Source organism: Delphinapterus leucas, chromosome 3, assembly GCF_059928025.1.
Source record: "Delphinapterus leucas isolate spDelLeu-1000000601 "Yukka" chromosome 3, BTC_Dleu_Yukka2, whole genome shotgun sequence".
NCBI classification, from domain to species: Eukaryota; Metazoa; Chordata; class Mammalia; order Artiodactyla; family Monodontidae; genus Delphinapterus; species Delphinapterus leucas.
The window spans coordinates 104,519,830-104,547,199 of NC_143131.1; the positions used below are offsets into that span (position 1 = coordinate 104,519,830).

The following is a 27,370-nucleotide window of genomic DNA, read 5'->3' on the forward strand; positions in this document are numbered from 1 at the left end:
CAGCAACTAGAGAAAGCCCACACGCAGCAACGAAGACCAACGCAGCCAAAAATTAATTAAAAAAAACTCTCCTCCCAATCTTTGCCGCATAATTTTATTCTGAATAAAAATTGTACAGTTTGATAAAATATTTAACCTCTGACACACCTTAAGCTGACATAACTGTCTCTTAAAAGCAGTGGTTTTAAAAACCAGTTTTTAAAAAGCCAGTTCTTAAAATCACAAATAATTATAAATACTCCTTTGAAATCTAATATTTCATCTCAAAATTTAAGTGAAGATTAATTAACTAATGTTAACAAAAAGATTTTAAGGGGCTTTGGAATAACGCAGCCCCCAAGGATATGTAAAACTACGGTAGAAATTAGTCTTCCTTTTTTTTTTTTTTTTTTTTTAAGTTTTATAGATGAGGAAAGTTAGCTCAAGGACACAGGAGTTTATAGCAGAACAAAGGCCCAAGACTCAGCAGAGGTTCCCAATCTAAGCTCCTTGTGCGCATGCAACGTGCAACTTGGTTTCACCTCTGCAGAGCCCAGGGCTCTGGGCAGAGAGGGGACTCTGGGTGTGTGTTGGGCCAGTGAGGTGTTGCCATATGGGCAGTGAAGGAGGACAACAGATATGATTTCTGTGGCAGTTACCTCTTCCCCTAGTAAAAGCTTCTTGCTTTCTCCTGCCCTTGTACAGAGCGCAGTCATACCGCGAGGCATGGGATCAACACACACTGTGACTGCACAGTGACAGTGCAATCTCACAGCTCTAGATGGCCGACCCCCGCCATGTCACAATCTGAGCAGAGGCACACATTCTGAGGACTTCCTCCCCAGCGGCCTCTTCCCTTCTTCTTCCAGAGTGCCACAGCTCCAACAGGCATGGTCCCACTCCATTCCCCTAGGTGTAAGTACCTAAGGCGAAAACACAACCTGGGACCCCAACCTGTACATCTTCCCACTGACAGCAGGTTATCTTTCTCTGCCTACCATTCTCCAAGGGCCTGGTTAGAGGAACAAACACATTCTCTTTCTCATGCGTTAGAAAGTCTAATATTTTGTCAAACAGAAATGAAAAATAAACCTAATCTAAGCTGTCATAGAATCGTGAGATGCCTCTGGCAGTTCTATCAAAGTATGAAGACACGTCGGGATGCTTTGAAGAAATGAAACTGCAGTTTATCAAGTGTGATTTATAAGCAACACTGATGTAGCTGGTAGATAACACTGCTGTCTAATCATTAGTAGTCAGACAACAGCCATGTGAACACATCAATTATGGGCCACTGCCAAAAGCCCTTGAGATCCTGGAGATTAACAGCCAATCCTCTGTTTTACAAGCTCACATCAAAAAGAATATTAATAAGAGGAGGGGCAATGTGAGAGCTTGTCAGAGTAATTCAGCCACTAAAACAAGGCACTTTTTTCCCTTCTCCTCTCTGTCGAATTGGCCCAAGGAAGTAGCTGGCATCAGCTACAAAGTGCAAAGCTGCCAATTTCTTGGGAAATGTTTTTCACTAACATATGGGAACTTGTAAGGGTCTGTAAAACAGCTATTTCGTGAAGAAAGGCAGGCAAGCCTTCATGTCCCTTTTTTAAGTACTGGAATGAAACAAATGGGGTCACTGTGGAATTAGTGAATTATTTTTAAATTATTAACAGTATGCGTGGAGAAGTATCCATTGACTTTGTCTCTACCCAATCAGAAATTTTGTAAAACCTCACATTATTCTTCTACTTCCACCAGCCAACAAAATTTAATTAACTAAGAGAAACAACTAGTACTACCCTACGCATTAATGAGCTTCTTCAAATCAACATGGTTCAGACCAAAGTAGGACAAAAATCAAAATGTGTGGTCTCTAAGTACTTAAATTCCTTCTTTCCAGCTACCTCAGGAAGAGAGATATAAACCCCACTGATACTTCTGCAGTTAGAATTAAGCCAGCTCTCACAACCCACACATAGAAAGCATTTGCAAAAATATATGTCACAGGCACAGCACTGATTTCATTTATATTGCTTTTAACATACACACCAGTGAGGACTGCTACATCTTTGTAAATGATCAGGTTAAACCAAATAGCTGGCAACTAAGGGTTTAGTGTGGTTCCAGCAGGCTCCCTAATACGAGAACATAAGCCACACTATAAAATGCATGGCCTGGGTTTCCCCTGCCACTGAGAGATCTGTTTGCATTTTTATTTGTAAAACACTCTATATTTACAGAGTGTTTTCCTAATATCTCATTTGCTGCTTATCATTTCAAAATCAGCATGGGGTGGTAGGAAAAATCATTAGGGGAGAAAAAAGAAGTATGGGGTCCCTGTCAGTTCTTAGGAGTCAAGCTATTTGGCCGCTAAGTAAGTTACTTCATTCAAGGGCTTGCTGACAAGCAATTGTTAAATCAAAGATTCTTTACCTGGGGTTCAAAGACTTTGTGGAGTCTGAGAAACCCTGTAATTACAGAAGCAAAGGTTTATGTTTGCACATAGGCGCACTTCTTTATTTTTTTTTCCCGGAGAGAGAGTCCATAGATGCTCAATAAAATCATAACCTAGAATAGTCTTAAGAAGCATGGACCTAGTGTAAAGCCAGGGGCAAGTGCCATCCTCCTATTTCATTATAGTGCATCCTCAATACATGTTTGCAAAGGTAAAGGCACTGCATTAGTTTCTTCACCTATAAAACCAGAACTGTAACATGTTCTCTGACGACCTTCGAAGGCTATGGCTTTAGAAGTACTTAAACATAATTGAAGGTATTAATAAATTCAACAAACATTCCTTGGGCAGCAAGATGCTAGGCGCTGTACAAAGACTAATAATTATTGATTGCATTTTTGATATTAGAAAGGGAATAGCCTTCTGAGTAAATAATGCACCTGGGAAACTTACTTGGGGTGGGGGGGTAGGGGGGTGTCCTCAGAAAAAGAAACTATTCCCCGGCTTTATTGATGCTGCATTAGAAGCTCACTCCAAAAGATGTTACAGTTTTCAGTTATGGGCATCATCATCTTTTTTTTTCACCTGTGATTATGAGATTTCTTTTCTCTAGCAGTTTTCCAGCCAAAGCTCTCTTATTGTCAGAAACTCTAGAACTCGTAGTAACTAACCACAACTGTGCCCTGGCCACCTAACACAGCAACACTGGAAGAGAAGAAAAAGTCTTTCACAAGAAACACATAGAGTCTCAATCTATTAAATGTATATTTGCAAGTGCATTTATTTTGAAAAATATATTTTAATAACATGTTGAGTTTAATAGGCAACTTCAAGGTAAAAATCAAACCACTGTTCTATTTAACAACAGTTATGACTATGAATGACATATGATTATAATCAATGAATATACACCAAAGCTGTCAGAACAGGATGTGCTCCAAGTTCTTAGACAAATTTCACCAAAGATAAAGGGGCCAAATTCATCCCTGAGTTCCTGAGATCTTATTACACTCCAAACTCCGGAAGTGGCTTTTTTTTTTTTTTCCCAAAGTTAGATTGTTAACTCGGTTTAAACAATTTTCCTAAGGTCACGCCTAAGCTGTAAGCTATAATAGTCACTTCTCTCTCACTTGAATAATGACTTTTCTTTTGGGGAGTAGCCTTCCATTTTTGCCCTGAGGGTTTTGCAGGTGACAAAGAAATCATCAGACAAAAATCTGCCAACAAACAGGATGCCACAGCAATCTGTTATTCTGACACAGCATAACTCTTCCGGGTAAAGCATCTTTATCTTTAAAATTCAACAGACACGCTCTAGCAGACCCAGGCAGGCCGGTGCGATATAACCGATTATATACAGATGATGGTGCTTTAGAGAATTAAAAATGCCACATAAATGCAAGATATACCAAAATCCAGATATTTCCCAGCAACGTTTTTGCCTATGATCTCTGCATGGAAGAAAGATAGAAGACGTGGACCCTGTGGAGCCTGGCTCAAGGCCCTCCTCTCTCTACAACCCTACTAAGAGAGAAGCCAGGTCAGCAAGTAGTTACCAAGCGTTTCCTAGAATCAGGCACAGTGCTAGATGCTGAGGGGATCAAAGTAAGTAAGGTGGAACCCGTGCCCTCCAAGGTCTCAGGCTGGCAGGGGAAACAGAAGAGGTAGAAATCAAATACACATGTCTCCAGTATAGCAACTAGGAGTGGGGAGAATTACAACTCCTTTTGGAACTAAAAGGACACTCAGAAAACAGTCCAAGAAGCAACTAAGACACAGTGGTCCAAGAAGAAACTAGGCCCAAGGTCATGAAAGAAGACAGCACCAAAGCATCAAGTGGGACCCAGTCTCTCAATCCCCAGTCCCTGAGCTTCTCCCCTGGATCATGACCCAGGCAGGAATCAGAGTAAAGGACTTGCTACAGGGAACAGTCTACCTGAAGGCGCACAGGGCCAACATCAGTAGGGCTCATTGGCTATGCTCTGCTGACTAAGAGGACACGATAGCAACGTGGCAATTTTCTGAAGCCCAGCGGGTCAGGAGAGATGACCTACTCCAAGTGCATGCTTCATACAGTCTCAAAACGTGTGAGGCAGTTTACTCCTGCCCAAACCAAATGGTTAACTAAGCAAAGCCATGGCCATCTTTACTACGTAAGTAGTTCACTGTGCAGGCATGCCTTTGCTCTAGGAGTCTAAGAAACACTAGCAAGGGTGTTTACCAGGCTCTAAATATTCCTAGGGCTGGAACTGCAAATCATGAGTCCTTCCTGCTCTCCCAAAAAGACTTCTTCAAATGAGCGATCTGAAGCTTTTTCTAAATGCACCCAAAGAAGCCCCCTCCCCCCCACTAAATGGGTAGGGGACCTGGGACAGGGTATTTGGGGAAAGGAAAAAAATTAAGCACTCTTCAGGTGATCCAGACATACAGCTCTGATTAAGAAACAATGTCTTTGATTCAAGGATTTTGGATACTGGGTCAAATATTATTTACATTGAAATATAAACCCCAAAAGCCAGTAAGATGGAAATCATGTTCACCTTCAAGTTGAAAACTATAAAGATTGCCAATTACCATCAAAATAGTACAAGAAAAAAATTTTTTTAATAATCTTGCAGAAAGATCTTTCTCCACCAGTACAAAAACCAGAAGCCATAAAAGGAAATGAATTATAAACCTAACCACACAATTTAAGATATTTACACAGGGGGAAAAAAAACTAGCATAAACAGAATCAAAGACAAACGAAGAGACGGGGGAAAAAAAATTGTAAGCACATGAAAAAATATTTGTAAAACATGAAAAAAAGTATATTTAACTAATATACACTCAACTACTTTAAAATCGATAAGAAATGACCAACAACTCATTAGAAAATTACTCAGAGCTTATAAACTCTCAATATGTAGGAGATACAATGGCTTATAAACATAAAAAGTACAAATTTTTAAAAAGGACTACTATCTATCACAGGTTAAAGCCAAAAAATCAGAATTCACAGCATTAAATTGTACAAATACACACATTTCATTTTCCATTGTTGGTGGGAATACACCTGATGAAATCAAGTTGGGGGACAATCTTGAAATGCATTCAAAATGAGATTCACCAGAGCCTTCTGTAACTAGAAAAAAAGACTAGAAAACACATAAATGCTATTAGGAGAGGATCAGTTAAATAAATTATGGAATCAGAGATAGAAAGGGAACATATAATATCTAAGACACAGAGTTATGTGAAAAGAGCAAGGTGCAGATCTGTTTCTTTACTATGCTCTGATCTGTATAAGGAAACAAGATATATAAATATACATGCTTGAACACATGGAAACTATTTCAAGAAAGACATACAAAACTGTTCAAAGTAGTTGACCCTGGGGAGTAGGTCTAAAGGGGAAGTAAAATCTACTTTCCATTATATAATATTTGCATACAGCTTAACAATTTATGTACTCCTTTTTAAACTTCAGGTCAAATTTAAAGTATTTTAATAAATACAAATAGTTTCTTAGGGCCCTAGATCAGTCTCCAAAGTAGGAGGCATGTTAAACCCCCAGGGAGCATACAAGAACTCCAATGGGATGCAAGAAAAAAAATTAGAATTTCTATTTATACTATGACTTCATCATTTTAAATTTCTGTTGTTAGTAATTTTAGTAATGATCAAGTATTTCATACAATAGTGTGTGTGCGTGTGTGTGTATACACACAACTAGAGACATCCGGTAAACATTCGCTCTGGGGAAAGTAACAGTCCCTTTTTAATGTCTTCTGAGGAAGGTGCCATTTTGTCCATTCTCTGGGGAAAAAAATTTTACACTTATGATCTTGCACCTGAAATCAGTTGATAAAATCATGCGACATAACCGCCCCCCCCCCATCTCCCTTAACCACTCAGAAACTAGAATGAAATCAAAAGACTCGAGGAATAGGGACGGAAGTTAAGCTTAGGGTAGATCCCCACCCACTGAGATCCTTGTGTGGCCTAAGCCACAGCCTGGCCCGCCGGCCGCCGCTCAAAACTACTGATCCCTCCCCATCTCTGAGTCTTACTTAGCTCTTCATGGACCCCTGGAGCCTGGCCTGACTGCTGCCACTTGAACTTCACCTCCTTGCCCTCTCATCCACCCCTCCCTCTGCTCCAGCAACCCTGGTGTCTCCTGCAACACACCAAACACACTCCCTGCTCCAGGCTCCTTCACAGGCTGTCCCCTTGGTCTAGAAAGTTCTCTCCCCAGGGAGTCACATGGCTCCTCCTCACTGGCTATCACATCCCTACTCAAGTGTAAACAAATCCTCAACTCTCCTTTTCCACATCCCTCTCTACCTCCTCCTGCTTGATTTTCCCTTACAGCACTTAACACCAAGCAAAATATCTTTATTTGTCCCAAATATACTAGAATATAAGGGTCGTGAGAGCAGAGACTTTATTTGTTGCTGATTGTATCTCCAGGACCCAGGCTGTGCTTGCCATTTAATCTGTGTTCAAAAAATATGTGCTGCGTGAAGGAATGAATGAAAGAATAAACTGAGACCTGCATGGACACCTCCCCTTTCTAATATTTCTACTGTCAGAACACAAAGCTCTCTCCACCCCTCACCTAGGACCACTTGTGTTAAGGTCGATCACAAACAACAGTCATCCTTCCAAAGTCAGGAGTCAATTCTGAGTCTCATCTTAACCTGACTTCTTGGCATCATTTAACACATCTTCTTGCATCATGATTACACTGCTTGCTAGAATTTCTGCACTTGCTTTCCAGAAACACCAGACTGGCTTGGTTATCTTCCTCCTCAGTGAATGCAGTGCTGGCTCCTCCAATGCTCCGCGGCTCAGCCCTGAGCCCCCGTCTTCTCCAGCTATACTTTCTAGGTGACCTCTTCTGGCCCCATGACTTTAAAGCCCACCTGCATTCCCACTTCTTCCAATCAATGCCTCTAGCACTGGCCATCCAATCTGAGCATCATTACCTGGCAGCTATGAGGTATATCAAAAGTGTGTCCCAATTCTTGACTGCACCCACCCCCAAATCCTGGATGTTATCCTTAATTCTCATCCTCTCACCACTCCCTAGCCAAGTCCTGTCCTCATTACCCGAGACAATGTGAACACTTCTCACCACCTCCATGAAGAAGTCTATCCTCTCTCACCGGGACGAATGAAAAAGTCTTATTGACTCATTTCCCTATTTCTCCCTATAGTCATTTCTCCACACAGCAGTCAAGGGCAACTTTTTAGAAACAAACCAAATCATGTCACTCCTTTACTCAAAACTGCATAAAGGCTTCTCAACATATTCAAACTAAAATCCAAACTCTTTACCATGGTCTACAAGGCCCTCCATGATCTGACTTGAGCCTAACTCCCAATCCAATACAACATGGTCTGCCCAGAACACAGTCCATGTGTATTATCTGGTGGAGTTAACAGCATGCACAGTCAACCAACAGAAAGACTAGGAAGTGTGTCCAGAAAAAAAAAAAAGTGTAAATATCCAAGCAATCGTGAGAACAGGCTTTGATATCCCTCAAGTCAGCCCAATTCTTTCTCTCCCATCTCAAGTTCTTACTTGACACAGCTCTCTACCCTGCAGCTGGGCTTCAAAACCATACCTACATCAGACCCTGCTTCACACTCATCTCTTACACCCAATTCCTCGCGTCAGAGGTCTTAAAGAAATGTCAAGAGAAGAGGTTCTCAACAAGTAGGCAATCTTCTACTCCGTTGTTTCCAATGACTCTCTTCTCCACTGTGTCCTAAGATGCGCCGGGGTTTCCAACAGAAAAAAATACACAGCCGTGGGCTTTGTCAGCCCTAAAACCCTCTTCTTTCCCGAAGGCAAGGCCTCAGAGAAATTAGAGGCACCACTGCTTGCACAAACTGTGGGGAACTCTGGTGAGTTGACAGGTGCACTGGTGAGTTTATTACCCATTATCTTTCTGACCTGTGTCCTTAGAATTCTAGTAGCCTTGACCTTGTACAGCTGCCCGCATAGCTCTTCTTCAGTTATGCACATTATTTCTATTTCTCAAATCAAATTCATCAAGTATAGTAGAAAAGTGGAAAGAGAACACAAATTATATAAATATACATATATATAAAAATATATCAACACATATGGGAAATAGAAATTTGTGACATTTATACTACTATCAAGTCTGACTCTGCCCATAACTTAACGGCAATACCAATCCTCAGGATTTCATGTGCCTATCAGGTCCCAATTTGAGCTTCACTCCTTACAAAAGTCCCTTACAATATCCACTATGAAATCAGGACAGAGGGAAAAAAAAGCCACGTCAGACTATGCTTCATCCTCATCACTTACACCTTGTCAGCTTCAAATGTTAAAAAACATCTACAGAAGAGGTTCTCTCCAAAATTCAGCTTTACAAAAAAATAAGCTTTGGGGGCAGAAAAGATGACCGCCCCAAAGGTATGATGAAGACACCAGGGAAGCTCCCGGCCTCTCCTCCTACCAGAAAGTCCTGACATTTGAGCTCCATTCTTGGGCCTTTAAAAAGTCTACTCAGAGTAGACTTTTAAGATGGCACCATCTTAAAATCACCTTAATCACTTATTCAATGGATTGCTGTAGGGCAAAGCTCTTGATAAATGGAGAAAAATTAGCCTCTAAGCAGATGGGGAGATACCAGAAGGTAAAAGAAAGATATTTTTTAAAGTAACGTAAGCAAGGGGAGCAAAGCAAAGATCACCTCTGCTTTGGGGTGGCTGGCCTTCCGTTCATCTTGCTCTCCCATGCTCCCAATAATAGCCTCGAAGATCTACACTTAACTTCTCTTCAGGAAGCACCTTCTCTTGGCCTGTATTACACAGGTTTTCCATAATCTGAAAATCATTAGCCCCACACAGCTGGCTTTCTGCTTATCTTCCTTACCGTGAAAGACAACCTCACGCTTGTTCCTTGTGCCATTTTTCAATGCTGAGAGCTCAATAATCAAATGTTAAAACACTGGATACACAGTAAATAAAAACATACAAATTTAACTCATCTCTCTCTACATTTCCTGAATATTATGAAATCTGTGTGTGTGTGTATCTATCTATATATATATAGATAGATAGATACACACACACACACACATATATGTGTACGCATGTATTATGTATTTGGGCATGTTTCCATTTGCTTGCCTCGTAGATCACTGTTCCATGAATCCCAGCCATTCTACTTGAACCAAGTAGATCTTATCAATAGCCCCATGGTCTAACCTTCTCCTGCCCCTTGGTAACTTTCTCTCCTTCCCCCTATCTCTCCTTTTAATTCCAGGTAGTACAAAGCAAGTCCACTCTAGAGCCCTATTAGCTTACCAACTTCAAAGCTAACTTATTGGCCCAAGACTTTAGGTCAGGTGGTATCCCAACTACAATAAGAGAAGGGGACAGTTTCTATCCTTTAAGGTCGGATCTGCATAGGAAGCAGCCAGAAGAAGGTCTTGAGCAACTTTAAAAGCAGCCGCTCAGATGGCTGTACTCATGCTGGCACAAGAGCTGTTCAGAATAAATGATGCTGAAAAGGAGGCTGGTCCCTCCGTAGCGCTAAGCATCACCTAACTAACCATCAGCCCCTTTCTGCAAGCTTTTACTCCCTCTTTGAGCTTCACAGCTGCAGAAGAACAGGCTGGCACAAGCCTGAGAGAGCACCACAGTGAGGGGGCACAGGCCAAGGCCTGGGCAAGAGTGGCGTTTCCCGAACTCTCGATGAGGTAATTGCCAACACTCTTTAACCAAGAATAGAGGGTGACAGGAAAGTGGTACCTTCTCAACACGCTTGAGAGGAAACCTATTTTGAGCCCAGGAAAGGCCAAACACACAAATAGTAGGAAAAACTTGAAAAAGAACATACTAAATCATTAAACATTAAAAATCACTTATCTTCTTGATCCTAGCTGTTCTTGCTGACTGCTATAAAAACTTCTTCAAGCTTTTCCTTGACTGTATATACAGACATATATATCTATATATGTGGGTGTGGGTGTGTGTTTTATAAATGTGTAATATACAAATATGCTATATTTAGTGACTTACTTCTCCTTCTCTTTTGTTGTTTAGTTGTTGTTTCCCGCACTCCCCCAAAGGGTACTTTGAAATCTTTCCAGTTTTTACAATTAAACCTAACCATCTGGACTAAAATCTTCACATTCACTAAATTAGTCACAGATTTTGTGGGTAAGCTGAGAAAGTAAATGCTATGCTCAGTGCTAGGATTTAAACCACATCTACCACAGCAAAACACTCTCTCTCCAATAATCTCTCCAATTATGCACGCACATCCAGGCTGAAATAACATGGAGGCGACCAGACCACATCGCACAGAATATTTGTACAGTGAGTATTACTCTTCAGAGCCCTGAGTGAGTTACAAACAAGCCAAAATGAAATTCTTCAAAAACCCTGCAGAATTTATTTTACAGGCAAAAGAGAAACAGGTATATGTTTCCTCCACCAATAAACTTCCTACTACTACTAGTGTGTGCTGACAAGCTGCTCATCAAATTCAGAGGTAGTTTAAAGAGAACTGTATCTACATGTTGAACACCAGTAAAAACGTGATTTGAATACATTGGGCATTTTCTAGATTTCAAGTACGAAAGTCTCAATCTCTTCAGATTTCACTATGTGTCAGAAAAGGAAAATTCAATGTGTTTAAGTTTTCAGCTGAAATCCAACAAGGGCAAGTGATTTTGTGTCATCAGCCCGTCACAGGTAAACAGTTGTAGATGGTACAGAACTTCCATCCACCTAAAACTGGACAGGAGTATCTGCGGGAAGTAACTCCGCAGCCGTACTAATAACTCCAGGTAAGTAGAAAACACTGGTTTTTACAAGGAAATAAGGTACGTGAATTTACAGCAGGCTTATAGATTCGTGTGTTAGCCTTTCAAAGGAGACTTTACGCCTTTAATGTGAGCTAAAATAGAAAGTACCTGACTTTGGTGTAAGCAGGTTTATAAAAGTCATTTTCAGAGCATCTTAAAAAGGTTAGCATGTTTCCTTTCACATTTTATATGGACAACAAAAAACAACCAATTAAAATAGTATACAGAACAGGTTAGAGAGGAGGAATCAGACAAAAGAGAACCCTTGTTAATAAGGCAGGAAGCTCAGCACCGCTTCCCCATTCTCTATGTACACGTGAACACAGACCAAACTCACTGAAATACAGGGTATGTTTAGGTGCTTTTTAAAACCCTCAGAAGCATTCACACTGTGGAGGCACTAACAATCTGGGGCGGTGGGGGACTGGGGAACCTTTCTTTCCAGGGGGGATTAAAACTGCAAAGAGATTTCAATCTTGCAAAGCCTCTAGGCTGTCATAAATATTAACATGAGCTACGTTTTCTTATCTTTGCATTTTTGTTTTGGTTTCCTAAGTAAACCCAGGTTGAGCACGTATCATCAGTCAAATTACACCCAAAGAAATCAAATTTAGGTGGGCCTTTGCAGGGATTTACCTCTTTGGTAAAACATGATTTTTTAAAAAATGTACTTACACAAATTCAGTCTACTTAGTGACTATGACAGTGCTGAATTTTACGAGATTTAAAAGTTTGAAGTTTTATAGCCCAGGGAACTATATTCAACATCCTGTGATAAACCATAAATGGAAAAAATATAAAGAACGTGTATAATATGTGCGCGCGCGCGTGTGTGTGTATGTATATGAGTCACTTTGCTACACAGTGGAAGTTAACACAACATTGTAAATCAACTATACTTGAATAAAATAAATTTTTTTAAAAGTTTGAAAAATTATGTTGGATGCTCACAGGAATAAAATCCAGTCTCTTTCTTTACTAACATAGAAAATGTTAATAGAAAAGCATCTAGAATGAACAACAGCACATTAAAAAGTCACGAGGTTGACAAGTCTGAAAACATTTACACCTAAATCTTTACACCCTCTCTGCGCCCCCATTCCTATAATCCTTTTACTCACCACCCGCCAAAAGAAAGATCTGTAAAGTGAAGCTATCAGCCATGATTTAGACTCGAAAATCAAGCCATTTCAAAAGGATCGTACCAAAATAAAAGTACCAGAACTTAGTTAAGGAGAAAAACAAAACAAGATCATGTTAAGCCAATATATTTGAAAATTCAATTTATCAAATGTGCATCAAGTAGCAAACAAGTAATTTTAATGTTACAGAAGGAGTGGGCTTTTTCATGGCCAAACAGCATACAAAGACATCTCGTAGAAACAATACTTGTAAGTAACCAGAGTTATCATTAGGGTGACAGTTTATACACAAAAGAGCACTTTGAGATAAAGGGTTTCATTCCCAAGAAGATTAATGCAAAAATAAAAAACAGTGAATTGGGAAGTGTTCAAAATGACACTTCTAGAAAACAGCACTTTACTAGTGATCTAGTGATGTCCTTAAACCCTTTGTTCAAAAACGGATTTAAAAGGACGACAACTACAGTGGGACCAAATGCCAGGATTTCTGCTCTTCTATTGGAGGGAGGGAGGGAGGGAGGGAAGGAAAAAAAGACAACCTGAAATTCTGGCTGCCAGGCAATAGCTCTCCCGCCCCCCCCCCCCCGCCCAAAATTATATACCACTTCCCTGCCGCCGTGGCTGGAGAGTTTCTCTCTATTCAGTACCACGGCCACTAACTAATGAAATAGTGGGGAATTTCTGTAAAAGGGTCCCAATTATTTAAGAGAATGCATTGTCTAGGGCCATTTTAACAAAGGCTCTCCACCAGCCACCCCCTTTCCCACACACCTCCTTCCCACTTTTTACTCCCTACCTCTACCGCCACCATCACCAGTCCCCCTCATTTGAACAGGAAAATTCAGCGACAGCCAGTGTCCCCCTCTCAGGTGGAGGAACTTTAAGTCTTTAGCTTCCTGACCAGGCAGCAAAGAAATGACAACCTGCCTCCTCCTTCCTCCCCTCTCTCTTCAGAGCTTAAAAAGTACACTTGGCCAAGCAGTTCTCACCATCCAACAATTCATTCTTCTTTCGTGAAAAACATGGGTAAAAACAGCTAAGCATGATCACAAAACGTAACACCGGGCACTCAATTCCTATACCGTAAGGCCTCATTCTTTTACCTCCTGGTCCATAGGATTTGGTGACTGAATAAATCTTAATCTGTAAACAAACGGTTTGCTCTACAATTAAACCATTCATTCTTTTTTTTTTTTTTTTTTAACTGCTTGGCGGCTACCCAACCCAGAGACTTCTAGGTTCTTCCACTATTTAGTGCTCCCAATGGTTAAAAGGCAATAAGCTCATTTGGAGTTTATAAAACTATGCACCATCAACAAAAGCATGTAATGTTTCCAAGACGCACGGTGGCTTCTACACACACAATGGGGAGCTGTGTGTAGTCTCCCCCAAAACAAAAATGCCCAGCCCCAATTAAGCGCCCTGGGGGCCTTCAAAGCAGTTATGCTAAGTTGCAAATACAGCAAGATCCACTTGAACTCCAACTGTCTTGTGTGCTTTTCCTCCCAAGGTAGGGGAAAAGCTGGGGCAGACCGACCTCATTAAAGGGCAATTAGTGAACCCCAGGACTTGAGGGGCTAGCACAATCGTGCCCATTGTGAGCATTTCACTATGGGGCCACTCTTTTCTCTTTCTTTTTTAAACCCAGGAGGTCTCTGCAGCCTGAAAGGCCCACATTTTAAATTTTTAAGGATTTCAATCTCGCTATTTTTTCTACTACCAGTCATAGAGTAAAAAGAAAGGAAGCAAAACAAAGAACGTTCCTACTTCTTTTGTGGAATTCCAGCATAGCTGAAAGTTTTTTGATAAAATAATTTGAATAATTTATATCCTACATGTAATAAATAATTTAAAATAAGTTTTATTTTTAAACATAGTAAAATAAACGCTCCACCTCCTGGTTATAGTGATTGAAAACAGCACATTAAAAAGGGACATTATAAATCAATCAATATAGGGCTTTTATGACTATATGTGACAACGTGGTAGAAAAAAATTGATCTATTTACATTTGAAGGTGTTATTTAGAAACTAATACAGAGTAACGTGATCAACATAACCACTTTACCATCAATAAAATTCTTCACACCTTTTTAGAGTCCATTATTACTGTTGATATCAATCTGCCAAGATGCTGAAGACTGAACACTACAATAAAATACACCAGTAAATGTGGCTGTTTACATTCTTTAAGGGCACCACCTTTCTGCAAATACTAAAGCCGAGACCCCGCTGCCTTGGTACTAAAATTTGCAGGAGAAAGTAATCTTTTAGACAAGTAATAAAGCTAAATTTGACCTTCTCAGCAGCCAAGATGTAAACAACTCTAATATTTACATATAATCAGATGGATCAGTATCTTTGTTAAAAAAACAAACACTAAAAAGGAGGAAAGAGAGTTGGAGTAGTTGACCTCCCTCAAAGTAGAACCACCCCGAAACCCAGAGTCCAAGACATTCTCAGAACACTGGATTATGTAGGATAAGGGGTACTAAAGTCACAGGAAGCCATCGACTATGCCAGCTGCAGCCCACAAGTTCCAACAGCTGCCAGAAGGTGTGCTCGGGATCTAGGCACAAACTTGTAGGATAGCATTAGTGCCCATAGTGACATCTTTAATGCTGCCCTTGTATCTGTTAGGCTAACTAATCGCTCGATTCGTTCAGTTTCTGAATATCAAATGAAAGTATTTAAGAGTGTGTAACAAACAAGTCTTTTGTGCCTTGACCAAATGTATTTCAGCTATACTTAGAAGCAAATTTGTGTGTACTCGTGTTCTATTAAAACATGCACCAGGAGGACCCCTCCATTAAACTCGGGCAAACATCCTTGTTTTATTTTACAAATACTAAAAAATTGATTTGTGTAACTTGAACAGACACATTTTGAGAAATCTTGAAAAAGCTGGAAAAGGCTTATTAAGAGATGGGGGGGGGGACCCCACGGTGGTTATTGTGCAATATACTGAGTAGAGAAGGCTTCCAGAGAAGAAGATGCAAATCCTGGAAGTCATTCCCAACAGTTGGAAACTCTTCTTCTTCAAGGAAATCCAAGGGCTCAAAAAATAAATATTCAAGAGCATTAATTTGTTTCTGGATGTATGCGTGCAAGTAAAACAGCAGTCATAACGTGGAAATTTCAGTCACATTTTGCAACTAATTGGAAGCAGATTAGAATTCCGCCTCAGGGGAACGTTGTCAAACTAGAAGCCGGAGCAAATGAAGAAAGAGGTGACGGCGTTGTGAAGAGCTGACAGATTTACTGCGCTCGGGGCTATAAACGGGTCCTGGGAGGGAAGGAGGGCGCGGCCTCGGCGGCGCGCCCCCGCCACGGCCCCCAGCTTCGGGAGCGCGCGGGCCCGGCCACGCTCCCCGGAGCCCAGGGCCCTCCATCTGCTCCCCCGCGGAACAATAAACCGGGCCTTGCCGAGAAATCCGTGGTCCTGATAAGATAGAAAATCCGCAGGCTGATAAACCCGAGCAGGCAAACGTCAGAGGGAGAGAAGGTTTCTTTTCTTTTTTTTCCAGTGGGGGAGGGGAGCGAAAAAGCAAGCAGATTGTGGAGGATAATACAGCCTTGGAGTAATGGAAACAGCTGCTCGCTTTCTACTTCAGTGTCTGGCATCTGCTGCGGCATCATGGGAAAGGCTGGTGAAGGATTTGGGCAAGGAATGTAAATGGAGACAATTGGCCAAATGGAGTTTGATGCGGAAAAGCTCAATTGCTCTGTCTTCAAATCATGTTGTTCCCTTCGGGGAGCAGAAGCCAACAATATTACTGAACTCACATTCCACCTTCAAAGCAGCTGAAAGGTTTGGGAATGGGAACCGCTCTTCAATCAGTTACTTCAGATGTGAAACAATATAAAGGGATAAAGCCTTGCTGTTGGAACAGCCTCCATTTGTCAAAGTGTGCGGCTCATCTTCCACTGATCTTCACGGAAAAGTTAAATCGGAGTCCTTTTTTTCCTATGGATTTCACTTCCTTTGAGAAAAATGTTTCTTAAATCACCACTGCTTACTTCTGAACTGGCTCAAGGGACAATTTCTACTTGTGCCTATTCTCTCCTTGGCTGCAAAGATTCGGTTCTAATTTCATTTCCATCACAAAAGAATTGGCAAAGAAGGGAAACGCAGAAACACATAACTAAGTGCTGCTGTGCTAGTCATAAGCCTATAATAAAGCACAGATTTGATAGCATTATCCATGTACTGTGGTGAACCACACACAAATAAACAGTTCTCCATGAAGAATGAAAACCCGAGGCTTCAGCCCTTCCAATTCAAACATTATTGTTGCTTTTAACATGAGCCATCCATAAATCAGCCAAGGAGGTGACAGGAAATCCAAAAGTAATCTGGTCTGGCTATGCGCACTTTGTTAAAAAAAAAAAAAAAAAGATGCTTTCCAACTCATCCTGATGATGTTCTAAGTGAAGAATGGGTAAAACTGTAAAATCCAGTCATTGAAACAAACGGTATTTTTATGCCAAGTGAATTCAAACACGTGGTAGGCGTAGCAACCAAAAAAAGGACAGCCCTCCAGTATGGGGAAAGCGTGCTAACCTACCAAGAACAACTCAAAAAGGACCTTTGAACCTGCAGGAACTAATGCACAAGACAAAAAAGGTGGATCTAAAGCAGCCAGAGGACCAGATGTGCTTTCCTAAGAAACCCAAATCAGGAGTTTTCTTAAATCAAAAGGAGGAACAGTCACTTCTAGGAGTTCCTGAAAGTGTGACCAATTGGAACTTTGTCGTCTGTTGCTAATTGAAGCATAGAAAAGAGTCCATCTCTTAAAACATACTACAAACCCTTTTTTTTTTTTTTTCTTAATTCACTGCCACATGACAAAAACCAGAATCAAGTTGACTGGTAGAAGATCAGTACAACCAAAGACCAAGCTATTATTTCAAACTGTCAGGGGGAAGGCAGTAAAATTGCTACCAGGTCTCCTTAAGTTACCCTTCAATAAAAAGAAGCCATCAGGGAAATAAGAGGAAAAGAAAACACATCAAAACCTTAAAAGTCCCTTTAAGTAAACGTTATACGTCTGTGGCACCATGCCATCTGCTCTCTGGTTAAGATAATAAGCCCATTCCACAACCTAAATATCCACTTCCTAAAATCATTATGTGCAACACAAAATACAATCAATACATTTCTAAACTGTGAAAGCAGCCTTCGTATGGCATTACTGGAATGTGCCTACATGTCCCCCGTAGGCACCTTTTTCTTAAGGTGCTAGCTGAGAATGAGGATGACCAGGAGTGGCAAAAAGCTCAGTGGTTGAGCAAGAATAGTCACAGTGAATAATAATCCAACTGGGCTGGGAGGTGGGGATGAGAAAGAAGAAAGAGTAGCTTTGAAAAACCAGCAGCAGCATTTATTCATCACTTCCAACCCATTTGTTTGGACCGAAGCACCCTTCTCTTTGAGTTCTCTATTACAACCAAAATAGATATTTCTAAATTTTCATTTAGCTTCATGGGGAAGGGGGGAAGCCTTCTGAATACCAGACGAGATACAGGTGGTTCAAAGGCCACTGACCTATCAAAATATGAGAAGTATTCGCTTTGTAATCTCTTCAGTTCTTCAGGCAAAACCTATAATCTATTTTAATACTTTCTCAAAGGTATTTCTAACCAAAATTTAGCAGATATGCAGAACTCAGCTCTAGGAGCAAGGTGCCAATCTCCCCGTCTTGAATATCCTTTATGCGCTCAAAATAGCATTACAAACAGCCCGACTGATGGTCAATCTACTATGAATTATTTAACAACCTTTCATTCAGTTGCAAAGGCTTTGTTCGCACTGCCAAAACCTTTAGCTTAAATTAAAAAGAACTTGCTACGGAGAGCAAGAAGTCACTAAAGAAACTTCAGCTGGGAGAGAGAACTGGATGGATATGAAGGGGCCAATTACTTGGCAGCAGAGTGGAACAGAAAATCAACGGTGACTTCTTCTAAAAGAATAAAGCCCACACTAACTAAACAGTCCCAGTCCACTCCCAACCCAACAGCTATATGTGCCACTATAACATTTCTACACACATACCTATGAAATAAATACCAGACACAGGGTACCAGTCTGATCCCTGTATGAGCCTGTAATGACGACTGAAGTCATTCCTGGGTCAGAGATTTCACCTGTTCTCTTTCCCTATAACCTTAAATGTACAGATTAAAAGGGTATTATTATTTATCGACAACTGTCCTAGTGAAGAGGGGTTATTTCCGCTCCGCTGTTGCTAAGGAGCGCCCAGTATTTCCTTAGTTCTGGTTTCCATGTTCTACAAGAATGTGATACAAGTAACTTAGGAATAAACTGTTTAGTATTCAAGCAAAGCCCTTGATGTTCAGATCACCGGCAAGTTCAGAGTGCTGGCAATCAAAACTATGTTGTGCTACAGTAATTACTATGAAAAACTTCCAGTGCTTAATATTAAAGAATAGAACAACGTGATCCTTCCACCTCTTCTACACCTCTAGAGTGTGTTCAACATGGCAATTATCCCTGTTCAAGAAGCAGAGAGTTTAAACTGCATTGAAACTCAATTATACCCATGACTTTTTAAACATACACTTCAAAAGGCAGGTTTCATTACATTCAAATCACTGAGCAAAATCTTTTTGCCCAACTTAGAAAAAACAGATTCTATCCCTCTCCATGAGACATCTTCAAGTATAAAAATATTTCTTTTTACTTATGGGACCCACTTCTTCGTTTACTAAAGTAGAGGGATGACTGAGCCCTGGTGAAAGACAAAGAGAGATCCCATCTGATAGAAGCAGTGGGATGTGCAGCCCTCCCAAACGTCATTACCACACTGCCTAGAACTGCCACCATTTTTAAAAAACCAGATCACACACTTGTTAACAAAAAACACATTACTTTGCTACTTTTAAGAATGCAAAGGGACTAGGAGTGGTAGATTTATGATTTAAGTGCTTGTGGCTAAAATAGCTTTCCAATTATCAAGGGCCTCTTAGGAAGAGCAAGAATGCATTATGTGTTAATGACCACAACCAGGGGTCCCTTCTCCACTCTTTTGTCAGAACCCGGGCAGATCCTCCCCGCAGCTTCACCATTAACATGTCTGTTTCCTGTCAGCCCCCTCAGAGATAATGTCATTTATCTGAGGGAGGCACAAGCCCAGTCATTAGCTTCTATAAAAGACCTCAAACAAAGGCCGGATAATGTTTTACCCAGGGCTCTTACTAAAACCAGAAGCCAAGAAGCTTACCATCTAAAAGTCAAGGACTCCAAAGTTATCAGTATTAAAAGAATATTTCCCTCATGATCAACAATCCTAGACTAACAGCTCTGAACCAGAGCAAGGTCTATGTAAAACAAACATCGGTCCAGGTGTGGCTACCACGTACAATTAGATTAACCGATAAACGCTGACCAGAGTTAGCCTGGGAGAGCCTTTGCCGCCCCCCCCCCTTGCCTCCAGGGGGAAAATTGACAGAATAATTCAGATACTGACTAAATAGTTAGATCTTTGAAGAACTGACCCCTCATTGTGATTGCCTGCAGGAACTGAATAACCATTATAAAGTGTTCAATGGCTGAGCTTCTGGAAATCTTTTAAATAAAAGTGGAACTGGTTAAAATAAATGTAGGAACACGTGTTTTCACAGTGTTGCTCATATTACAGCAATTTCGAGTTGCTATGAAGTACCAGGTGAACTTTTTTTAAATTAAAAAAAAGGCACACACAGTCAAAATTGGAGCAAATCTCAGCCGTTCAATCCTTGTTTTTCATGCTGAAAACGAAGAACAGATGGTTCTTTCCATGTTGTTTGAATCTGGTTATTGAACACCTCTGTGGTTAGGGAGATTTCTGCCTAGCACTTTCGGCATAGATTTCATTTACTAACTATAAAATGCTGCTTAGGAAAAATAAGTCTTTCTAACACCCTAATTAAAACCATCTTGCAGCCAAGCAATTTCCCTTGAAGAGCATTCTTAACCTCATGACATTAGGACAATCAATCCCTCCCCGCCTCTTTTTTTTTTTTTTTTTACAGACTATTTGCAAAGTTATTAAAAGTTGCTAAACGTTATTCATCTCTTTTAGCACAATCTTGATCAGTTGCTGAGTAATTTTTAAAATTTCTCCAGCAAGCCCAGCAGATTACAAATACTGTGCTCAGAACCCAGTGATGTGCCTGGTTATGCAAATCTTCCAAGCTTCCACGGGGTCTCACAGAAACCTTCGTTGGGGAAAGAGCAGCCCCTCTGCACCCAGTGCAAAAGCCCTGTCATCCTCCGAGGAAGCCCATAGAAAAGAAAGGAGCTGAATCAATGCTGATTGGGAGCCACCCTTAGTTACCAGCGTTTTCAACAGCTAAATCCCTTATGTAGCTTTCAAAACAGTTTGCTGTCCAACAACAATGGACTTTGTTCTTTAATTATAGCAAGTGACCTTTCTGCCCTTTTATTTCACAGTAGATAAACTGCACTCTCTAAGCAGAATTTGTAGGGGGCACTATATTTGGGGGGGAAGCATATCATCCACAAAACTTATTAATCAAAATATGTTCTTCAACTAATCACACTCACTTAGAAAACGTGCCAGAATTCCCTAGTGAAGTGTAAAAAGGCTTCTACAAGAGAATAAAATAAAATGAATGATATCCTTTATAGACAGGTCCATTTGTAGAGCCCACACTTAGGCTGTTAAGGACCAGCTTAATGAAAGCAGCATGATATTACTCAAATCATTCTCTTTTCTAAATGCATACTGAAGAGTCAGAATCCTAAGACCCAACCATAAGATCTCCTATGCTCTTCACATGTATTTGAAGTCTCAGCTGTTTTTAAGAATTCTTGTATGTATTTTGGAATATCCCAGCGATCAAATAAACCCATGTACTGTATTGAACTATTAGCCCAGCCGAATGCCTCCGTCTGATAGGTCAAAACTGTAAGACGGTTAAGGAGGATACATGCAGAAGAGCCTCAATACAGGCTATTATGCTTCAAAAGAAAAGGAGGGGGCAGGTGGGGAAGCAGGTTTTAACAACCAAAAACCAAACCGTCAAATCTACTTATTCAGACACGTCACTGGTGGCTTAACCACAAAATGGGCTATAGAAATACAGCTCAAGTATCTTAGAATTATGACATGTTTTGATTTTGTTCACATATTAAGAGAGTGGCGACTTTTACAACATACTTGTGGTTTCCACATAAAGGACTAGAACGCTCATTGATTTAATTTCATAATTGGACCTTTCATAAGGTCCAATTTATCATGTTTTACATGACTTTGTGTAGTGAATAAACAGACCAAAAATAGACATAGAAGCATGCTGTGAAAATTCACCGGTGACAGCAAGTCTTATGAATCTCCTGGAACCATCCAACCAGGAAAAAGAAAAAGAAAAAAGCACACACACCACATTACACCCCCCCTTTGGTTTTCACATTTGACCCCTTCATGAGCCACATCCGATTGCTGAAAATTAACCACCTTCACTCTTAAGACACTTACTCTTCACAAACCCAGATAATCAAACAAGGCTGAAATTAAAACATTGTACAAAAACATCAAAAAACCTTTCTCAAAGGATGCCTCGGTGTCGAATTATTTTGCCAGGTAAAGTTTGTCCTACTAAATCTTTCCCGCCTCAAGAGGTCTCCTCCTGTCATTAGGAAGTATTTTCTAAATTGAAGTCAAATTTTACACAACCAAGAGTTAGTGGAATTAGAGTGACTTCCCTGGGTGGCATCTGTACAAGGGAGTGCCATCTCTGTGTGCCAAGGAGGAAAGCGTTCTTAAGAGAAGTCCTTCTGGGGTGCAGTGGGCGTGGGGAGGAAAGCTGAAAGAACAGGCTTCCAGATCCTGAGCCAGCACCATAGCTTGACAGAGAATGGCCCACACTGCAGTATTCAAGCCCCTCAGAGCCATCCCTGAAGGGGCCCTGTGCCCACACCAGCAGCTACGGTTGGCAGTGGTATGAATCTAAATGCACTGTGCTTGCTCCCCTCCCTCCACCCCAGACCCATCATGACTTGTTTGCTCTTTATTTAGGTAATTCATATTATCACACTTATACTCCTCTGACTGAAGATGAGTTGCATGCATATGAATAACTTAATTCTTCCATTTTTCATCCAGTTTCCTGTGTGACTGGAAAGCGAAAAGAACACAAAAACTGGAGAACCGACACCACGCTCTCATCTCAGTTGCCATGACAGCAGCCTTTGAGATACTGAAATGTTCCAATTGCCAGCTAAACAAAATTGTTGACTGTGAACATTTGGCTGGAAGATTAAAAGGCTAAGGGCAGTACCTCCCACATTCCAGGCAGCGGTGAATCCAATCAAATGGCTCTGACTCCTTAACCACAGCCATTGTGAGCACTGGATTAGGGCAATTCATCTAGATAGTTAGGGCAGATTAGAACTGCAATTTGAAGACTACTGGCAACAGAAGTAAATGCTCTACTGTGCTAATAAGAGGACTTCAGAACGCCTTTCAGCAGGAATTATGTCGAAGTCCACACTTCAGCATAAGAATCGAAACCTGGATTGTATTTTTTTTAATGCATTTAAAGTCATCAGTGCGAAATGCTGTCTGACCAAGGGGATATGGATAGAAGAAGCAGGCGTTCAGAGGCTTTTTGCGAGTTTGGCATCATCTACACCTTAATGTACCTTCATCGACTTCTAAGATCATAAAACCGAAACTTTATTCCTGCAAAAAGAAAAAGGTTTAAACAGACAGCAGTGAGAAACTGTACACAGAAATAATCACCCAAAGACACTTCACAGTTTTGACCAAGTGAGAAATAGCAAAGATCGAATTATTTAATAAGCATATAACCAAACAACCATGCCACGAACCACATGATACGCATTTGCTTCTGCAAGGCACAATCTGTAGAATTAAAGGTTAATTTTATAGAGACAGCACTCACTCCCCCAGTTCACTCCCAACCTGCTCTGTGGACAGAGCACCTTCAGCTCTTGGGACATCACTTAATGCACAGTAATTGCCGGACCAGTAAGTCCTAGGCCTCCAGCACAAAGCAGCACAACACGAGGGGCAATTCTTCGAAGGCAGTGTCTCACTAGACTTTCCGACAATGACAAAGATGGGGAAAAAGGGTCCGAATTACCTAAATCAACGCTCCCCACCGCTCAAATGCAACACGTATTTCGGGTATCTTTTGGCTCTGTTTTCACCTTTCAGCACACCAATCCACCAAGTCCATTTCACTTTTCTTACCAACATTTCAGCTCCCTGGTCAGGCAAGAAATCCAAGTGATAACACTCTTAAATCTCCAGCTAAGAACTGGGCAAGGGAACAAGGAAAGAGTCCTGGCGGCCACCAAAACCATTCCATTCTTGCTACACGGTTATGAAACCAATGACCCGAGGAGACCAAGGTTTCATTCGGGACCAATAACAGTACCATATCCTTTGACAAGACTATTTTGGAGAATATCATGAAAAAATAAATGGGTGGAGGGTGGAGTGCAAATTCGAATCCTCGACATACCTCTCCGGGGAGGCAACGTGAACCCTGCACCTAAGGACACATTACCAGAAATACTAGGATGTGTAAATTAAAACAGAAGACAGTTCTCCTTAGGGGGAGAAATCAGGACAAGAGGTAAGTGGGTACAGGAGCAGGTTTTCTGTTAAAAGCACACCACAACGAGCTGACTGGCCAAGAGCCCTTCTGCAGGGCAAAAGGTACTTGGAACACCCAGACCCTCCCACCTGGGGACCCAAACGCTAGCACCACAAGCGGCAGCAGAAGCAGGAGCTAAACACTGCACCCAAGTTAAGCTGCCCCATACCAAAAGTTCACAGGAAGGATGCACAGGAGAGAAATCTCACAAAGAACCAGAAAGCACGAAGTGTAAGGCACACAGAGGCACGTCCCCACCCACCACGCACCCACACAAATGCACACAAAGAGGAAAGTAGGAGATCTAGGAAGGCGTCTTTATCCTACCTTCTCAGTTTTCAGTTTCTTGATTCGCCTGTGGCTCTCCTCCTCCTCCTCTTCCTTCTTTACCAACATAGAGTTTCCCATGAGCCCTGAATCCGGGGCACTTTTGCTAACTTCCCCAGCAGCCGCGACGCTGCCACTCCCAGTGCCCCCGCAGTGGAAGGGGCTCGCGCCACCTCCATTGCTCTTGGCCCCAAAGCCATAGAGGCCCCCGGAAGGGGCCTGGCTGCCACTGCCATTCTGGTGGCCCTGAAGCAGGTCGTGCTTGTCCTTCCTGGATTTCCCCGCATCCTTATCCCGCTTGGCGCCTCGGCTGCTCTGGCTTTTACCTGGCTTCTCCTCTTTGCTTTTCCCGCAGGAGGCCGTTCCCGCGGTGGCAGCGGAGGTGCCGGTGCTGGTACTATTGCTGTTCGGGTTGCCGCCGCCGCCGCCGCCGCCGCTCACACTTTGACCCAGCGCTGAATTCATGCCAGTTGCCTCTCCAGGGCGCCCTTGGACTTCCTGCCTCTTGCCAGTGCCGCTAATCTCGGGAATCCCATACAAGGCAGCAGAAGGCAGAGATTTATTAGCATCCTTAGAAGTTTTACTCCTTTTCACTTTTGATTTGCTGGTCTCTTTGTGTGAATTCCCCTGGGGAGCAGAGGGCTGAACAGAAGCAAATTTTAGGCCATCCGCTAAGGCTGCGGTAGCACCGGCCCCACTGGAGGCCAGACCTCCACAATCCTTAGAGTTGCTGCTGCTAGTGGTGTTGGTGGAATTATTCATTTCAAATTTCTGTCTGTCCTTCTCCAAATCAGCGTCCAAATCAATTATTAAATTTCCAACCCCGATTTCCCAATCATCGCCACTGTCATAAGTATCAACCGTATTTGGATCCACACCCTTTCCTGCCGTAGAAATGTTCACTGACATCCTGAAGATGAGCTCTCTAGAATAAAAATCCGATGAACTTTCCTTTGGAGATGAGGGGACATTCGTTTAGCTCCGCTGGGCTTTCTCTTAAAAAAAAAAAAAAAAATCTTCTAATCTTCCTCTTCTTTTTCCTGCCCCAGGAATGGGTCCAGGGGTTTTACATCCTTCAGTCCAGGTCCACCTTTTCCTGTGAAGGGGGGAAAAGTCGAATATTTCTTGTCTGGGTGTTACCAGAATAAAAAACGATTAATACTGGGGAGTCAGTGAGGGGTACAGGGAAGGATGGTGAGGAAGGTGGCTCATGTATTGTCTCCACAGTCCAATATCAGGTTTAAAGAAAAATAACCAAACCCGAAAAACGTACCCATGACAGTAAGCATCTTACAGTAGCTAAAAAAGAAAAGCCCTTTATCAACAACACAAGGATAATCACTTTTTAAAAAGCATTAAAATATCTTAAGAATCTGAGTCAAGTCCAGAAACGTTTAAGGGAAAAAAAAAAGAGTTTAGGATTTTTTTTTCTAGCACATACACATGGTAACAACCCCAGAAACACAGCCTGAACACTCGGACAAGAGGAAGGAACACGCTTTAAACATCCTTAAACATGTCCTAGATCTTGCAGTTTTTAAAAGACCAGACCCTGGAAGTTCTCTAAGGCTAGTTTCAGAATGATGTTGCTAAATTTTCCTCATTTCTAATTTTATTACTTCTTTTTACAAATTGTCTGGGCAATCTGGTTTTTGTTCCCAGTAAGGAACAGAAAAAAACAACCAATAACGCCCCCATACACATACCCCCCCATCCTCTCTTCCCCAACAGTTTATACAATTTTATTTTTGAAATATACACACACGTCTTTAAGAGCATTTCTCTATTTTAGAAAAGACAGTGTCAAATAAAAGGCTAAATATATGCCTTTTGAGAAAAAGAAATTACATCTAAACAATTCTACCGTATTCCTAGGTCACAGACTGGCTCAATCTGTTAAATATGGTGCTACTGACTGTACGGGAAACTGATTAAGACATACACTTTAAGTGATCTGCGCCAAGGTGGCCTCAATGACCGCAAATGAGTGTGTGTTTGACAAAGATCAGTTAAAACGGTTTTTAAAGGGATCAGCCCCTTTTTAACAGTTGATTGTCAAGGAAAAAAAAATAAATATACATACACACACACACACACACAGACATTGCTTACCTTTACTCCTTTATCATTTTTTAATTAGGCCAGCAAATCAAAATGCCTTTCCCACTCCACTCGGCAAACAAGCCTGTGCCTCATTTTACTTAAACACCAAATGATCAAGAAGGAAGGAACCAAATAACACATCTCAGCCAGAATAATCACTCGATAACATTATTCCACTTCCCCACCCCCCTTTTGGCAAACGGATCAGTCCTTTTCTCCTTAAAAAAATGTGTCACTGTACAGCTGGAAGATAATGTTTCACATTCACAACAGAAGCACCAAAGGGTTTTTTTCCTCTTAACAAGCATCGAGAATAATAGTTTTTAAAAAAGAGAGAGCTTAGAGAAAAAAGTTTTCCCAACTTCTCATTCCGCCTTCAGTTCCAGACTTCAGAGTCACCGTGATCAGTAAGTAATGATCCCATGTAGCAAACCTACAGGCGTCCGCTAGTAACAAGACAGAATGTGCTAACATCGGGATAAATTAGTGAAAGGGAAGAAAGAATAAGAAGAAAGGACTGAAAATCTGGGCTGGATTCCGCCTGTTAGTCGGGAAGTGGCATTTTTCCGCCCGTCCTAACAGATTTGATTTCTTGAACTAACTTAAGAGGAAAGGAGGGGGAAGGGGATGGGGGAGGAAGAGGGAGGGAGGGAGCAGGAGGTGGAGGAAAGGGTGGGATGAGAAGTCGAGCAAGAGGAGAAAAAGAAAGGTGTGGAGGGGGAGGGGAGCAGATGATTCAGTGAGCTGATAAACCAGTTATACCAGCATTCAGGGTGGGGGCCGGGGGGCGGCGGGGTAGGGAAAATAACGGCGTTTAAAATTGGTTCAGTCTTCGAAACCTAAAGGATGTGATGTTTTCCTGTTTTATGTTGTTT

General features: G+C 41.5%; 1 protein-coding gene across 1 annotated transcript in view; it reads right to left on the bottom strand.

The window, feature by feature from the left end:
• The window catches only part of ZNF608 (zinc finger protein 608), a 104,345-nt gene extending 77,264 nt beyond the window's left edge, over window positions 1-27,081 (bottom strand). The window contains exon 1 of the mRNA XM_089909243.1: window positions 24,393-27,081. Within this exon, the coding sequence (XP_089765369.1) occupies window positions 24,393-25,301 (909 nt within the window). The 5' untranslated portion in view covers window positions 25,302-27,081. The remainder of the gene's footprint in view (window positions 1-24,392) is intronic.
• Window positions 27,082-27,370: the final 289 nt, after the last annotated feature.